This window comes from Panthera pardus, unplaced genomic scaffold (assembly GCF_024362965.1).
Source record: "Panthera pardus isolate Hobbes unplaced genomic scaffold, ASM2436296v1 HiC_scaffold_21, whole genome shotgun sequence".
Lineage (NCBI taxonomy): Eukaryota > Metazoa > Chordata > Mammalia > Carnivora > Felidae > Panthera > Panthera pardus.
The window spans coordinates 44,086,981-44,104,240 of NW_026526777.1; the positions used below are offsets into that span (position 1 = coordinate 44,086,981).

At 44.3% G+C, this 17,260-nt stretch overlaps 1 protein-coding gene across 2 annotated transcripts in view; it reads left to right on the top strand.

Annotated features, from left to right (window-relative positions):
- The window catches only part of LAMC2 (laminin subunit gamma 2), a 57,671-nt gene extending 44,339 nt beyond the window's left edge, over nt 1-13,332 (top strand). For both annotated transcript variants that reach the window (XM_019427403.2, XM_019427398.2), the window contains exons 14-24: nt 54-210; nt 466-671; nt 1,612-1,691; nt 2,988-3,137; nt 3,615-3,759; nt 4,411-4,560; nt 5,067-5,181; nt 6,700-6,899; nt 8,840-8,998; nt 9,092-9,191; nt 11,589-13,332. In XM_019427403.2, coding sequence (XP_019282948.2) covers nt 54-210; nt 466-671; nt 1,612-1,691; nt 2,988-3,137; nt 3,615-3,759; nt 4,411-4,560; nt 5,067-5,181; nt 6,700-6,899; nt 8,840-8,998; nt 9,092-9,191; nt 11,589-11,842 — 1,716 coding nt within the window. In that variant the 3' untranslated portion in view covers nt 11,843-13,332. The remainder of the gene's footprint in view (nt 1-53; nt 211-465; nt 672-1,611; nt 1,692-2,987; nt 3,138-3,614; nt 3,760-4,410; nt 4,561-5,066; nt 5,182-6,699; nt 6,900-8,839; nt 8,999-9,091; nt 9,192-11,588) is intronic.
- Nucleotides 13,333-17,260: the final 3,928 nt, after the last annotated feature.

Sequence of the window (17,260 nt, forward strand, 5' to 3'; positions counted from 1 at the left end):
TTGGACTGTGATCTCCACCCTCTGTTCTGATCTTCTTTGCTGTGTGGTTTCAGATGGACCAGTTTAGGCAGCAGCTCCAGAGCCTGGAGGCCCTAGTTTCAAGGGCTCAGAGTGGTGGTGGAGCAGTGCCCAGCACGGAGCTGGAAGGCAGGATGCGGCAAGCTGAGCAGACCCTTCAGGACATTCTGAGAGAAGCCCAGATTTCAGAAGGTGATGAAGGCCGATTTCCATAATCTCCTGTGGGTATCAGTTGAGCAGGTGTCTCTGCCCAGCACTTGCAGAGAGGACTATCCTGGACTCTCCCGAGACCTGAATGATGGCAATGAAAGCAGTTCCGTGCATTCATTCATTTACTGGGTTTTTACCATTTTGCCATAAGCCAGTCAAAGTAACTTTTTCAACCCTCCACGTTGGATTACCCTGTGATTATGAAAGTTCTCATCCTTCTTTTCCTTACTGTACCAGGTGCTATTAGATCTCTCAATCTCCAGCTGGCCAAGGCAAGAAGTGAAGAGAAAAGCTACCTGAGCCGCCTGGATGACCTCAAGAGGGCCATGGAAAGAATTCGGGCCCTGGGCAGTCAGTATCAGAACCGAGTTCAAGATACTCACAGGCTGGTCACGCAGATGCGCCTGAGCCTGGAGGAAAGCGAGGCCTCCCTGAGAAACACTGTAGGTGTTGCTGGGATAGGGTACTGAAGATCCCCGCTCTATCGGGAGACCCCCCCTGCAGACTTTCCGTCTCTCCCATTTTTAGGTCTGCCTGGCAGGTAGCTGGACTTTTTCTGGAAACAGGCACAACTATTCGTGTTATTTGGCTTCTTATAATTCCCGGTTTTACTGCATTTGTGTTCTTCCTAGCTCATTTCTCACTAACCGTACCCCTCTTGTTGGCTCTCTTCTCCCTTCTCACTGCACACCTCCCTAAGCTGCCAACAGGCAGGATTTAGTTTTGTTCATATTGTGTGGGGCTGTGATAAATGTTTGCTGCATGAAATAAAGAGGAAAGGTGGGAAGGAAGGAAGGAATCTCTGAAGACAGGACTCTGAAAAGGGGGGCGGGGGCGGGGGGGGGGAGTGTTGCCAGTATGATTTTCTTAATGCTGTAGTTTTTAGGGTGGTAGGAGGGAGAGATTTGAATGAGCCCTCTCCTCTCAATGCAGAAGACAATGGTGACAATAAGTGGGTGAAAGATGAATAAAGGAAATTGGAAGACAATCATATGCTGAGGAAATGAAAAAAATCCATATTGATTTTTTTCATTACAAAAATATTCTATTTTGTAGAAAATAGAAAATAAAAATCCTCTGATGCCATTAATAACCACCACTGAAACTTGGTATATAGTCTATCGACCTTAAATACATATGAAAATACATATTAACATGAATATATTTTTACATGCATCAGTATCTGTATACAGGGTTTTTTGGTCTTGGATTTCTACTTTATTCTTATATTTTTTTAATGTAATAATTATGGTGACTAGGGACTCCTGACATCAGGGTGTAGAATGTTGTGTGGCTAATAACAAGTTCTAACAGGACAGATGCAGAAACCCGCTTAGATTTCAGGGCCGAGTGCAAAGTCTTAACCAAGTCTCCTTTTTTCAGAACATTCCTCCCTCAGAGCACTACGTGGGGCCAAATGGTTTTCAAAGCCTGGCTCAGGAGGCCACAAGATTGGCAGACAGGTGAGCAGACCCCCTGCTTCAGGCTACCTCTGCAAGGCCAGACTCGAGCAAGACCGTAGAATCCTCAGGGGGCACCTGGTGGCTCAGTCGGTTAAGCATCTTCCACTCGGGTCACGATCTCGTGGTTTGGGAGTTTGAGCCCGTGTCGGGCTCTGTGCTGATTGCTCAAAGCCTAGACCCTGCTTTGGATTCTGTCTCCTCTCTCTGCTCCTCTTCTATCACTCTCTCAGAAATAAACATTAAAAAATAAAAAGCCTTATAAAGACTGTAGAATCCTCAGGACCTAAGCGACATATTCAATGCCTCCAGCCTCCTTTGCAGCCATTTCCTTGCCTTGGGGCCATTTTTTTAAACCTCTTGTCTTTTAGTGTATGTAGGTGTGGCCACTGGGCCACGGTCATTTGGCAAGTGTTGCGGGTGGAGGGGTTTTTTACCACAGATTTTTCTGACTCACAGTATGGCTTTGGTGTGTGTGTCAGAGGTGATTTTTTTTGGCCCGTGAAATGAAGTCAGCCTTTGGAAGGGAATGCTCTGCAGCTTTGAGGGACTCCCAGGCTCCCACGTCGAGCCTGGGAACAAGTAGCAACGAGTTGTTCACTAGCCTGTGGGGGCCAGGGCTGTAGACCGGGAGCCTCCTCCCGAAAACCGGCTCTGCAGGGCCCCAGTGGTACCAGGCAGCTCCCTAGTCCTAGCCTGACTAAATCCTACCACCCTGGTGAAGTGGTTTGCTCTTAGCAAGAGTGCTCAGCAGGGTGGCAAGGCTCAGTTAATCCAGATGGAATTCAGTCAGTGAAGGGGGCCGGTTTGTGTTTTTGTAGCATGAGCTGCCTCAAGTTTGTTTCTCCTTTAAAATCACTTTCTAAGCTTGTGGGGGACTTTTACGGACAGGCTCTGCCCCCTTCTGGAGGAGGGTCCAATGTCGAGTGGCAGCAAGAGTACAGGGGTGTGGGTTCTGGATGAAATCAGACCTAGGCGTTTCTTGCGGCACAGAAAAGCTTATAAACGTAGTATTTTATCCGCCCGTTTCCCCCACCACCCCGGACTGCTCGCACCCGTCTCCACGCCCCGCTCCCCCTGGTTCCACCATGAACGGAAAAGATCAGCAGCCACGGTCTAAGATGTGGGCTCCATCTCCAGAACACCTTCAGATCCCCTCATTCCGACTAACCTGGATCGATTACATCTGGCGTTTCTGGCCAAACTAGCTCCTTTACTCCTCTCCCTTCATTCAAATAGAACACCTGAAGGAGGCCCTGTGCTATGAAAACTCAGATTCTTTGTTTTCAATCCTTTCAGCCATGTTGGGTCAGCAGGGAACATGGAGCGGCTGGTAAGACAAACCGAGGACTATTCCAAACAAGCGCTGTCGCTGGCACGCAAGGCTCAGCGGGAAGGAGGCGGAAGGGGCAGCCTGGAGGGCTCTGCGGTGCAAGGCCTTATGGGAAAGTATGTTTCAACGGGTCCTCACACGGGTCAAGATAATCTGCATCCCTCTGTGGTGTGGTGCAAACCACATGTGAGGGGCACACCATGTTTGGTTAGCAAATAATGCTAAAGGACAAGAGGAGTGTGTTGATTTGGGGGAAAGGACAGGCCTTTACGGCTGGAAGAAAAGGGTGATTAAGTAAAATTTGTGTTTTGAGAGACTGCAGTACTTGCAGGAAGTTGTGGTTGAAGGATGTGAGTAAACCCATCTGGTGGCGTGGAATGTAGAAATGTTATCAAGGAGTGGGAAACTCGGGCTGAATTCTGATTTAATCTGTATAAACTTCAAGGTTTGTTTAGATCATGGAGAGGGACACATCTGGCACATAACCTCATTTGGTTCTTCTGGTAACTCCAACGTCCATACTTTTTACACGACAGGATGAATGTTTGCTTTTAATAGTGGGTTCCTCAAAGTTCTTTCTCCCCACCCCGTAGGTTGGAGAAAACCAAGTCCCTGGCCCAGCAGCTGTCCGGGGAGGCCACTCAAGCTGACATTGAAGCAGACAGGTCTTATCAGCATAGCCTTCGCCTTCTTAATTCCGTGTCTCAGCTTCAGGGAGTCAGTGATCAGTCTTTTCAGGTGAGGGCATGTACTGATGTGCTTGGTGGACAAAAGGGCCATAGTGCTTGCTTCTTCTGGGGTTCCATAATCTCAAATCATTCAGCTTTCCCTCCATATGGACCTTTGTTGCATTGTATTAGGGAGTGTATTTATTTTCTTGTTAACTATTTCCTTGTTCTTAAACCCTAGTCTGCCTCTGAAAAAACCTTAGCCCACATTCTGAAGCTGCTGGCTGATAAGAATTTTAGGTCTCTTCCTTTGTTTTGGGGACTACTGAAACCTGTGGGAAGTTACATGGATAAAGCTTGGTATTTACATTTGGGTCCAAACCATAGTACATCTCTATGTACTGCCATTCAGAAGCCTTTTGTTCTTCTCAGAAGTTTTATGTTGTTTCTGTCATCAATTCCTTTAACTGTCACGTAGATTAAGATTCAGCTTTCTACCTATGCAAAAAAGCACTCACCATGATTCCTACAACATTTTCATGCATATGTAAACATGTAAATTTTGAGACAAAACTTGTCTGATGCTGCTATCGTTAGCTATATTGCTTCATTTCTGTTAGATTTTGCAGTTATTCTCAAACAATGATGCCAGCTCCTAAGAAGGCTGGTGTGGTGACTGATAGGCCGAAAGTCAGACCCCTTCATTTCTTTGGGCTTTCAGGTAGAAGCGAAAAGGATCAGACAAAAAGCTGATTCTCTCTCAAGCCTGGTGACTAGACGTATGGAGGAGTTCAAGCACATGCAAAGCAATCTGGGAAACTGGGAAGAAGAAACCCAGCAGCTCTTACAGAACGGAAAGAATGGGAGACAGGTATGCTTTTGTTAATTCAACTCAACAGCCAGGTAATGGATGCCTACTGAGTGAATAAGTATGGCAAGAGGAACCACAGAAAACTCTGAAGGTCATGGTATCTTATAGATGGAGTAATAGACAACTTGATAGAATTCATTTCCACCCACTGGCTCAGCCCTCAAACCTAGGAATTGGACTCAGGCCTGAGTTCAATTTCGGTCCAGCTTGTTCTACTAGCTTGGCTTTAGGAAGTATCTAGAGTATAAGATTAGGACTTGCAAAACTGTACTTGTCCTTGATGGTAGACGAGTTTGTGACTGTTCTCTATATGGGATTTGTCGTTAGGTTATAGAGTTCACTCTGTCCCAGATTGTGGAGGGCTTTGCAACAACACCCCTAGACTTCCTGGTGAATCGCAGCACTCTGTCATGAAGCGTGCCAGGGTGATTCTGCTGTTCTGCCAGGAATGCTCTTCCTCAGTGTAGGTTACATTTACTCTAATCTTATTCTGTGCCTCTTTACAGAAATCAGATCAGCTGCTTTCCCGTGCCAACCTCGCTAAAAGCAGAGCCCAAGAAGCATTAAGTATGGGCAATTCCACTTTTTATGAAGTTGAGAACATCTTGAAGAATCTCAGAGGTAAGTATTTCATGGGTCAGGTCACTTGACTAGGTTAAAGGTAGAACCATGACTTTATCTTGAATCCATATGTAGCTCTCTAAATGATAGATACATTGGGATATTAACAGACATTTAATAAACATCTTTCTAAGAAAGTATTAATATTGGATGTAGCAGAAAGAATTTAGCTTGATGGCTGAAGGCTTGAGTTCTGAATTTTGCTAGGCTGACTGCTCGGTGCTGACTGTAGGCAAAGTCACAGCCTTTGCAGACCCTAAGGTCTTCTCTTTTAAAGGGAGAAGGTTGAATTAAGTGATCTCTAAGGTCCTTTCACAGATCCAGCATCCTACTACCACAGATATCTTTCCTTTTCTTTTGTAGCCTGGCTGGTTCCAATGTAGTAACGGCACCTGGGTGGCTTAAGGGTCCGACTTCAGCTAGAGTCATGATCTCACTGTGGGTTTGAGACCCACCTTGGGCTCTGTGCTGACAGCTCAGAGCCCGGAGCCTGCTTTGGATTCTGTCTCCCTCCCACTCTGTCCCTCCCTAGCTGGTGCTCTCTCAAAAATAAACATTAAAAGATTTTTTTTTTTTAAGTGTAGAATCAACGTGGTTGTTTTGTGGTGATAGAGCAAGCTTTGTCACAACATCTAGATCCCAGGAAATTTGTGTTTGTGCCTTGTAGAGGTTTTAGGATTTCAGGTTTCTTTAACTTACAAAAAGAGAACATTCCTAAAGTCTTGGGATTTTCCTCACAGAAAGAGCCTCTACTCCCTCTATCCAGCCTCCAACTATCATCATTGGTAGCTTAGGTTTAAGGCTCTGGCTTGAAACTTTGGGCTTAAAGATTCCACCTGCTTTCTGGGTGCCTGCGTGGCTCAAACGTCTGACTTGAGCTCAGGTCATGATCTCAATTTGTGGGTTCGAGCCCCACGTCAGGCTCTCTGCTTGAGTTCAGAGCCCGCTTTGGATCCTTGTCTCCCTTTCTGCCCCTCCTCCACTCGTGCTTGAGTGCTCGCTCTCAAAAATAAACGTTAAAGATTCTACCTGTTTTTGACCTACTTTAGGGTTTTAATACTCTTGCAGTGGTGGGGACCAAGTACAGGCTGATTGTCAGCTTTTCTAAGAACTTGATTATGGCTCTTTCAATGGGTCCTTTAAGATACTTTCTGCTAGATAAGGAGCCACAACTTCCCCTACTTTTGCCCCCAGGCAGTAATAACACTCTTCCTGGATTTTTTCATGAAAATGTTAGCCCCATTCACCTTCATTTGTAAGCTTTATAAGCCATTAAAAACATTTTTGAGGTTTTGAGTTCTTAGAGTGCAAGCAGGGGAGGGATAGAGGGAGAGGTAGACACAGAATCTGAAGCGGCTCCAGGCTCTGAGCTGTCAGCCCAGAGCCTGCCTCTGGGCTAAAACTCACGAACTGTGAGACCATGACCTGAGCCGAGGTCGGACGCTCAACCCACTGAGCCACCCAGGTGCCCCTAGAAGTCACTTTTCATCTTCACGGCAATATTTTCTTGCCTTTCAGAGTTTGACTTGCAGGTTGAAGACAGAAAAGCAGAAGCCGAAGAGGCCATGAAGAGACTCTCGTATATCAGCCAGAAGGTTGCAAGCGCTAGTGACAAGACTAAACAGGCAGAAGCAGCCCTGGGCGGTGCTGCTGCCGATGCCCAGAGGGCAAAGACCGCAGCCAGGGAGGCCCTGGAGATCACGGACAAGATAGAACAGGTAAACAGAAGTTGAAGAGTAGGCTAGCATTAGAAGCCCCAAACGCAAGAGTGGCGTAGGAAGCCAGAGAGAGAGAGAGAGAGAGAGCGAGAGCGTGCAGCAGGCTCACTTTTGATCCCTACAACTTAAAGTCCCGTTGGGGCCTATAGCAGCCCCAGATCCACACAGGTACCTATCACAGACTAAGAATCTGGAGTGCTCCCTATCTGCAAGAGAACAAAGGCAGAATTGAACATGAGAGCAAACGTAACGCCTGGGAGGAGACAAGAGGCCTGAACGGGGCTTCTGTCTCCATATTTATGGAGCTCCCGAGATACTACCCACGTGGTGAACGTGAAGAAAACAACACCTTACACGTGTGAATGAGGAAAAAAACAATCAAACAGTAATCATTAACTTGTGGGTGTAGGAAGCAAAGGGTCGGGGGGGGGGGGGGGTAAGTGGTGTTTGTGATCGAGATACATCAGTATATTGGCATCAGTTGGAAGGTAATTTCCTGCAGGTGATATAACAAGTTACTCGTGATCCCATTACAATACCTCGCTGGCTAACCTCGGGCGTTTTCGCCACATGGCGGTGGCTTTCCGCCCTAAGCTTTCTTCTAACCCGTTTATGTAAGTAGAACCTGTCTCCCCACAGGTGCCCCTTTTTGTTGATTGAGTCACAAGGCTATCTCTGAAAGCTGCAAGCTTCATTTGCAGCTCCCATTTTGGACCATACCATGAGCAGAGCCATCCAAGATATATGTATATATACTTTTATCAACTATTGTATTAGCTTCCTAGAGCTGCTATATGAAGTACCACAGACTAAGTGGCTTAAAATAACCGAAATTTATTCTCTCGCCATTCTGGAGGCTAGAAGTCAGAAATCAATCTGAAATCATCGAATCTGCAACAACCCTATTTCCAAATCCGGTCACATTCTGAGATACTGGGGGTCAGGACACCAACATATCTTCTTGGAGGACACAGTTCAACCCCATTAACAACTATCATCGATGTTTGATTCAAGATTATGAAATTCTGGAGTTCTGCATCCCTTATCTCTATTTTCTGTGTCTAAGCACCACATATCCTTTTTTCCCCCCCTCCCACAATGTACCAGCACTGTGCTTGGTGCTGGGGATATGGAGATGAGAAAGAGCTAGTCCTTCTCTTCAAGGAGCACTTGGTGCAATGGGGAGAGACAGACTAGTTACACCACAACCCACATGTTAAATGCTATCGTAGGAGCTGTGCTTTCTCGGCTGGAAGAGAGCTTCTTATGTCTCATTTAAGCATGACTTCTAAAAAGCTTCTGCAGCTCTAGAAAGCCCAAAGGGAACTTTTAGTATCTGGACTATTTGACCACTTGGTAATTTGCAAGAATAATCTCTAATTGTAAGTTCCTTGAGGGGAGAGACCAGTTTCACGTGCCTCTCTTTATATAGCTTCTAGCACACAGATAACTGCAATTTGATGCTTAACAACAGCTTATTGATAAAGGTACTGATAAACTTTGTCCTAATAGAAACAAAAGCACAGCTGTAGCCCATTCATTCTCTGCACCTCAAACTCAACTGTCTCAGGGATCCTGGTAAAATCACTGAAAAGTCTGTGGCAGCAAAGAACTATGACAGGAAATGATGTGAATTTCTCACCCTCTGAGTTTTCCCAAATAGTTTTTTATTGTGTTCACTTTTTGGTGAACATTGACTTGACAGGGAATCAGTGTTTCACTTCTGACCCTCCTAGGACCTACAGCCAGACCCTCAAAGTAACTTGTTTCAAGCAGAGCTTGGGGAAGGGTGTGTCTGCAAGTCTGACTGTTCCATTGTTCATCCAACTCACTCCATCAGGGCCTGGCTGCAGCTGTGTTTTTTCCGTATTTGTTTCTGGGATGTTTTTGTGCCTCACCCCTATATCTCCTCCCGTCCCTGGCTCCCTTTCTTCTCCCAGGAGATAGGGAGTCTGAACTTGGAAGCCAACGTGACAGCAGATGGAGCCTTGGCCATGGAGAAGGGACTGGCCACTCTGAAGAGCGAGATGAGGGAAGTGGAAGGAGAGCTGGCAAGGAAGGAGCAAGAATTTGACCTGGATATGGACACAGTACAGATGGTCAGTTTCCATCGTTTTCCATGGGAGATCCCTTTAAACTTGCTAATGTGAGAGACACCCTTTCAAGACTGGTTTGTATTTCTTTTTCTCCAGGTAATTACAGAAGCCCAAAGAGTTGATAACAGAGCCAAGAATGCAGGAGCTACGATCCAAGACACCCTCAACACGTTGGATAGCATCTTAGATCTAATGGGTATGTGGAGTATCCACAATCTTCCAGCCCCATGCTTCAGGGCTTCGCCCAGAAAATTAGCTAGACCTAGCCCTGATGAATGGAAGTCTGATACCCTTAAAGGGTATTTGCTTTGTTTCCACACCCAGAGACTTTGGGCACATGACTTTACATCTTCTGGATTCTATTTTAACGTCTATAAGATGGGTCATTGAGTACCTATTGCCCTTGGAGGTGAAAGTCTGTAGGTCAAAGATCTGGGTGTCTTTAGAGAAGGTGTATTGAGGCTCAGAGAGGTTAATCATGTCCCTCAGATCACATAGTAAATTGTGGAGGCAGTATATTCAACCTTCACAGCTAAAGAGAAGAGTGGACAGTTTGACAGTCCTGCTAAGGGTTCTGGCCTTGATCCTGAGCAGCTAGTGGACACTTTAAAGCAGAGTAATAACATCATCACTGTATATTTCAGAAAGATCACTAAGTGGAGTGCAGGAGTGAGTGGAGGAGAGCTTGGAGGTGGGTTAGACAAAAGGCAGAGTGAGACCATTTTGGAAATGGTGGAAGGAGTTGAGGAGGAGGTGGCCAAGCCTGAACTCTGATACAATAGTGGTAGTAGTAGTGAGCGGGGGAGATTCTCCCAGACTGTGAAGTCAAGAGTCACTTGCTGATTCTGCTGTTTGTCCCTCCCAACCCACAGTTATACCTTGATATAAGCAGGAACTTGACCTGCCTGATTGATAGTCTGGAAGAAATGTGAAGATAGTAGGGACAAGAGATACTGCAAAATTTTCGGATAAAATAGATTTAGTGGCACAGTTTGGCAACAATTCAGGTTTGCCCACGGTATCCCTCCCCCTGATATCGAACCCTCATTTGGCCTGATTTGTCGGGGGCTGCAGCAGATAGGGAACGAGGGATTTGATCATGGATTCCAGCCACATTCAGGGAAAGGTTTGGTTTTACCTTTTCAATTCGGTAGGACAACTCGAAAATCTGATTTTTCTGTGGAGTAGCATCCTCACCCTGGCAGATCAGTATTGCCTGTGTTGTTATACTAATGAGTCTGCTTTGTAGTCCCATTAGCTCCAAAGAGTAAATACCCTCTGAGGGTGAAAAAAACACAAAACCCAGTTCCCCAGTGGAGATATAAGCAGCTTTGTTTAGTGTTCTGAAAAAGGTAATGCAACACACAGGGCCCTTCAAGAGAAAATGAGAGCGTTTTACCAGGTGCCAGGCACTATGCCAGGTGTTCTCTGGTCATTTAAGCCTTTTTGAGGTCCTGTGAGGCAGGTTTTATTATTTTTATTATTTTATTTCACAGAGGAGTAAACTGAGGCTCAGAGAGGTTGATAAGTCCCACGGATCACATAGTAAACTGTGGAGGTGGGATTTGAACTGAGGACTCTTTGATTCCAAGGCTCCTGCCCTTTTTGAGCAGATCGTCCTGCCTCTCCGAGGACATGGTTATTTTGTTCCCAAGCTTACTTAACTTTCCCAGCATGTCATAGAACCCGGAATTCTGGAATTCTCCCCTGCTCCGAGGTGAAGGTCTGATCTACCAGATATACATTTTTGTTAGGGTGTTGTTTCTCCTGTTTGCTCTCTGGAGTCCGGGAACAGTAACAGCTTAATCTCTAGGTGTAATAAACTCAGGCAGTCAAATGCTCACACCACGGCTCAGATATGTGAGGCAACCCGACCTTGAGTTTGAATTGACCAAAGGCCACTCAAACCCTTTCCACATTAAATAGGTTTGACCAGGTGCCCTTCCTGCTGACATTAGTTTTAGATTATTTATGGGTGAAACATACCTCAACAAATATGACTACATTTAATATTGGAAATAAACTAATAACTAGCCAGATTCCCACTGTTTCAGGCCAGAATGATAGCTTACATCACCTCCTACCAGCTGGAATCTATCCCCAAAATGTCAAAGCGTACCTTGGCCTCTTTAAACCCCAAACCCAGCCAGTTTCTAAAGGTCTTCTAATGGAAAACAGCAAGATATTTCCCAAGGATAGTTCAGTAAACATAATTTGGAGTTGATTCTGATCCTAGGGTAAGCTGTGTTGGGCAGACACCTTGGACAGTACTCAGTCTCCTATGACCTTCAGCCTTCGTCTTTTCAGAGTGTGAACTTGGCCCTAAAGTGAAAGAAATCCAAACTTCATATTGCTTAACTATAGAGTTCAGAGGCTTGAACTGGGCAGTTCATAACTAGTAACTAGGCTAGAGCTCTCAGAATATTTTCTATATTATTCCCAATGTAAAATAAGCCTTTTAAAGGCATGGCATACCATTTTCTCTGGGCAGGTGGAAACAGGTTTTAGTTAAGGGTGTAGAAGGCCCTTGTGTGTTCAAGGAGATCTAATCACAGCTCTTCTATATTAACTCCTTTCTCATTCCCTAAAATAGACCAGCCTGGCAGTGTGGATGAAGAGGGACTGATCTTACTGGAGCAGAAACTCTTCCGAGCCAAGACTCAGATCAACAGCCAGCTGCGGCCCTTGGTGTCAGAGCTGGAAGATCGAGCACGTCGGCAGCAGCGCCACCTTCGTTTGCTGGAGACGAGCATCGACGGGATTCTGGCTGATGTGAAGAACCTGGAGAACATCAGGGACAACCTGCCGCCAGGCTGCTATAATACACAGGCTCTTGAGCAACAGTGAATCTGCCATAGAGATTTCTCAGCTGAGGTTCTTGGGATGCAGACCTCAGGAGCCATCTCGTGTGGTTGGGGTGGGATGGAGACACTTGAGCATGTTGAATGGGCATGCTCAGGTCAACTGAACCTGATCCCATCCCTGAGACCTTGGCCAGATAAATGTCTTATCGCACCAGTGTGACACTACTTGCTTCCTGATGCTGGGCAGTGAGGCAAGTAGCACTGGGTGTGAGACTGGTCAAGGGCCCGGACCCCAAAGGGTAGACTGGATGGAAGGGCAAGCTGCATGGGCAGGTGTTTGCCTTGGGATAGTCACACACTGAGTCCTGGAGTATGGACAGTGTATGGAGTATGGAGTATGCTGCTGGGCTATAGTCAGCTTATTCTTTGAGTAATATGACCAAAGGAGAAATATTTTTACTTTGCCCACCCATACAGTTCTTCCTAATGTCTGAACAGAGAGTGAAGTCCAGTCACACTGTGGCCAGTGAAATACTATTACCTTGTAGTGTCCAACTACAAGCTTCTCATTGACCAGAGTTCCTCCCACTTACCACCCAGTTTGTCAACATGTCGTCCACTTTCAAGCTGGGAGAAATGAGCAGTGGTGGACTGAGAGGCTGTAAGGCTGGTCCATTTGGAGCAATGGTGCCTGTTTGGGTCCTGCCACCTTCAGTTTCTTCTGGGGCCTAGAAGTGCCATCCTTTCTCCAGTGACGCCATGGCAACTTAGAGACTACTTTTTTATTAAAGCACTTCTGACCAGCAAACACTGGGAAAGTATTTACTTTTGGGTTTCAAAGTGATAGAAAAATGTAGCTTGAGCATTGAAAGAACTACAATTATCTAGAAGATTTGTTAGTCCTAATTCAATCCCACTTTTCAAACACTAAAAATTATGTGTGTCTACGTGTTTTATTTTCTCATTCCCTCTCCCTGTAGCAGAGAATGTTTCTACTCACACTTGAGCTGGGTAGGCTCCATCCTTCATCCTTCCATCCATCCATCCCTCCATCCATCCATCCTTACAACATATATTTATTGAGTACCTACTGTGTGTCAGGGGCTGGGGTACAGTGGTGACGTAGTCTCTGCCCTCACAGAGTTGATTGTCTAGTAAGGAAGACAAACATTAAAAAAAATATATTTAAAATTACAACTCTTGTTCATCACAAGTAGTTTTTATTGCAATAACCCCCTGGTTGGCAACCTCATTTCTCAACAGAACATGTTGCAAGACACTCCCATGGGGGCACTTGGGTTTGGCAAAGCTGGGATGGGTCTGGGTTGTGCACACTGCTTTGCATTCCAACCATCACTCCTCCCCTTTCCACATCTGATTGCAACAGACTGTTGAGTCATTATGACACCCCTGGGAATTGCTGGAAAATCCAGAGACACTTCCACCTCGGCTTGGAAGACATTGGTGCAGCCTTGCCTCTATAGCTCCTTGGCTTTTCATGGATGTGTTTTTAAATAAAGAACAATTCTTAGATGCCTGTAGTCAGTTTCTAATTTGTCAAACTCTAAGCCTAAGATGGAGGAACCAAAACAATAGAAACCAAAATGTCACAGAGCCATGGGTCCTAGAGTTTGTATTTTTCTGAACATCTTGTTTTGCCATTTCCAACCATGAGAGTACTTTATGAGATTTAATTGGTGCTGTCTCCTAAGCATAAAGAAGGACTTCTTTCTGGAATAACCTGAGCAGAGTGGGGTTATAATTAATATTTTTGCCTTTCTTCCTTTGGCTATGAAATTAAGGTAAAATCAATAGTTTGTGGTATATTGTCATGCTTTTTAATAAATTAAAATCTAATAAATTAAGATCCTGAATTGGTCATCTACCCCAATGGCCAAGGAAAAAGATTCTGCTCCAGTCCACATTAATCCCTCAAATTCTGACAGGTCTAATCACTTAGCTTTACCTTCTGTAGAAGTGAATTTATTATCCTGTCTTGGCATAGTCAATCACATGTCTTATAAATCTCTCACTGTAACTAACAACTAGTACCCAGGAAATGTGTATGTATTACTTAGATTAACTACTATATCACATCGACCTAAAAATGTATGTAGCTCAAACACAATAGACTTTTTTTCTTGCTCTAATAACGGATAGGGAGCAAGTGGGCAGGGTGACCCTCTACATAGTCATTCCAGGGACCCTGCCATTTGTAACATGTGACTTGCAAGGTCGCCTTGGGACTCATTTCCATTCCAGTGAGTAGAAAAGGAAAAAGACATGGAAGTGGGAGACACCTGAAAGGTTTCTGTGTGTCAGGCCCGGAGGGGTTGCAAGTCACTTTCTCTCACATTCCATGGTCCAGAACCCAGTTTTAGAACCATATCTGAATTGCAAGGGGCTCTGAGAAATAGAGTCCCTTGGTAGGAGGCCATGTCTCAGTGACAATCCTACACTATGAGAGGGAAGAGTGCTTTGCTAAGTGATTGGCGTCTGTCGCTGCCAAGTATGAGATTTGGCAGTACATGTTCCAGGGAACTTGCTGCGGGATTCCATTAGTTAATACATGCAATTATAGGGGCACCTGGGTGGCTCAGTCAGTTAAGTGTCCGACTTCAGCTCAGGTCACGATCTCACGGTTTGTGGGTTTGAGCCCCACATCGGGCTTTTGTGCTGAGAGCTCAGAGCCTGGAGCCTGCTTCAGATTCTATGTCTCCCCCCCTCTCTCTCTGCCTGCTCCCACTGTCTCTCTCTCTCTCAAGAATAAATAAACATCAAGAAAAATACATACAATTATAAAACTATTCCTCAATGGGATGAATCATTAAGAAGGTCATAGAATGGGAGAGGATTCCTGAGTAGAGATGGGAAGTGGAAAAGTGACTCATATGACTCCCTTGATGTAGACATGATTCCATCATTTCTGTGGACCTGACAAACTGTTCCTAAGAAGAGAGAAGGGGTGTGTGGCTGAGAGATAGCCTACTCAGGACTTAGCCTCTGTTATGAGTCTTGTCCTGACTCTGCCAGATTAAGGGAGCTGTGTTTCCTGGTTCTGATCAGTATTTCTAATTGGTACTGAAAACTCTCTTGTACTTCTTCCCTGAGAGTTTTCTGATTAACTGCGCTGCTGGTAGACTATTACACACATCATCATCTACTTTGACTCACAGGGATTTCTGTTTGGAGATGTGGGTAGGAATGGAGCTGCCCATAGACTATAGCTTCTTAGCAGATGTATTTCTGATCTTATCCCAGGATGTGGTTTCTTGTCAGTACTCTTGGGAGGCCAGAAAAAGGGGGTAAGAAGATACTCAGTAATGTCCATTGTTTGGAGTGAGGCTCAAGGACCAGGAATATGTTTATTAGGTCTTCTTTTAATGTTTTTACATGGTCATGGAAATGTCGTGGATTCTCACTATGGTCCAATTTTCCCACCTGGAAAGTAGACATTAATTTTTTTTTTTTTTTTTTGCTTGGACTACACTATGGACTACATGGAACTTCCTAAGAAATTCTGAGCTCTGAAGCTTACTTATGGGTCATAAGAGAAGAAATGTGTAGGTACATGTATGTTAGTTCATAGTGAGTGCATATTTTTTTATAAGTTCATGTAAGTTAGCAAATTAAATCAATGTTTATGCCCAATTTTAAACCAAGCTTTCAACATTACATACTCTCAGGACACAGAAAAAAATGGTTTCGGTTTGTGGCCAAAATAACAAATGTAAACACAAGTAATCAATTTACAAGGCATATCAAGCATCATTATGATGTGCCACCAAACCCAGATGGATACACACAAAAGCTAACTATTCCCAATCGTAAACAGTAACAACAAAACACATAGTAAAAACCAAAATGATTTTTTTAAAAAATCACAACTAATCTGAGAAACAAGTGGCTAAGCCCTAAATAAGGGTCCTAAAGGGGAATTGCTATCTTACCTTCTGAATCACGACTGATACTAGCTAATGACAATCACCATTTAGATCTATATCAACACACAATATGTGTTACAACTACACATGAAATAAGGACTAATAGAGCAGAACTGAACAATTAACAAATTATTCATTTTTTTGCTTGTTTACATTGCCCAAATTGAGAGTTTAATGATTTGTCTTAAGATCTCTTATACCAAAAGTGAGTTATTTGAGCTGAGTTTTTACAAATACATTTTTGTTTTAAAAGAGCTAATTTCATTAGGGAGCCAAAGCTAACCAAGATGAGACAATGCAGATTAGGTAGGTTCTAAGATCTGATTTTTTTTTTTTTAATTGAAAACTCTTAGGCATAATTCACAACTTTGCTAATTATCCTTCCCTGCTTATGATCCTTGGGTATGGCTGTATATTCTTTCATATTACACATGTGACATCAGCTAAACCGGGCAGAAAATCTCTGCTCTAAGAACATTTTTGCAACTGTTGGCTCCTGTCAAGTAAGACTATGACAAAAAAGTGATTAATTCTGCAGCTTACAGAGAAGATTCTGGACAAAGACACAATACGAGTATCGTCTTATTTATTAACGTAATTGAAACATTTCGCTGATAAAACTTTTGTCCGTGACTATTCTAGCAACAAAATTTTACTCAAAATATTTCACTGTGAAATGGTGTCGCAACTTTAATGTAGTTTTTATTAATGAATTGATTTTCATAAAGCAAATCTTACTCTCAAAACGGCAGACTCAGCGACCAAAAGTGATTCAGAAAAAAAGCTTCCCCCTCCCCGCGCCAATCCTTGAGACCGTTTGGATCAAACTGAGTTCTGGCCCTGGGCTAGACTGAAGGGAAAGAGTGTAACTCATTCCTAAGTAACTGGAACAAGCTAATAGGACACCCCAAACTTACACGACAAAGAAACCACGTGAAGAATTCAGTTCACTGGGCAGCTATAGGAAGGTGCAGACTGGATGAATCGGACCACAGTGCTATTCCTCGGGTATCCTAAGTGGAAGAGCTACAAAATCAGTCCCTGTTTCCATCCTCCCCATCTCACCTGTCGGCCTTCCTGCAGTAGCCTTGGGAGAGATCCTGAGCTTTTCATATTCTACGGATTTATTTTTGCATTACTCTTTTGATGAATGGAATATAATAACATGCTTCTCTCTCTTAGTCCCCTAAAGTGTGTGTTTCTATCAGTCGGGGAGAGTAGATTTGGGCTGTTAAAATACAAGTCATGTCTCCTCGTAATCCTCTGCCTTTTGCTGCAGTTTGATTATTAAGTCTCACTTTCTACTTAATTAGAACAGCAAGTTCTTCTTTCTGAGAAGCTGAAGCATGAGACCAGAGAACGCTGGGGAAAGTTGGTCAAGTGGAGATGGAAGAATAGATAGCGTCTCTAGAAGCTCTAGCTCTGGGTTTCAGGCACTTCAGTAAGAGACTTTCCTCCCCTGTTCTTATGTACATTCAAGGAAAATGAAAGCAAGAAGGCCCCAGAGACTGCCTGGG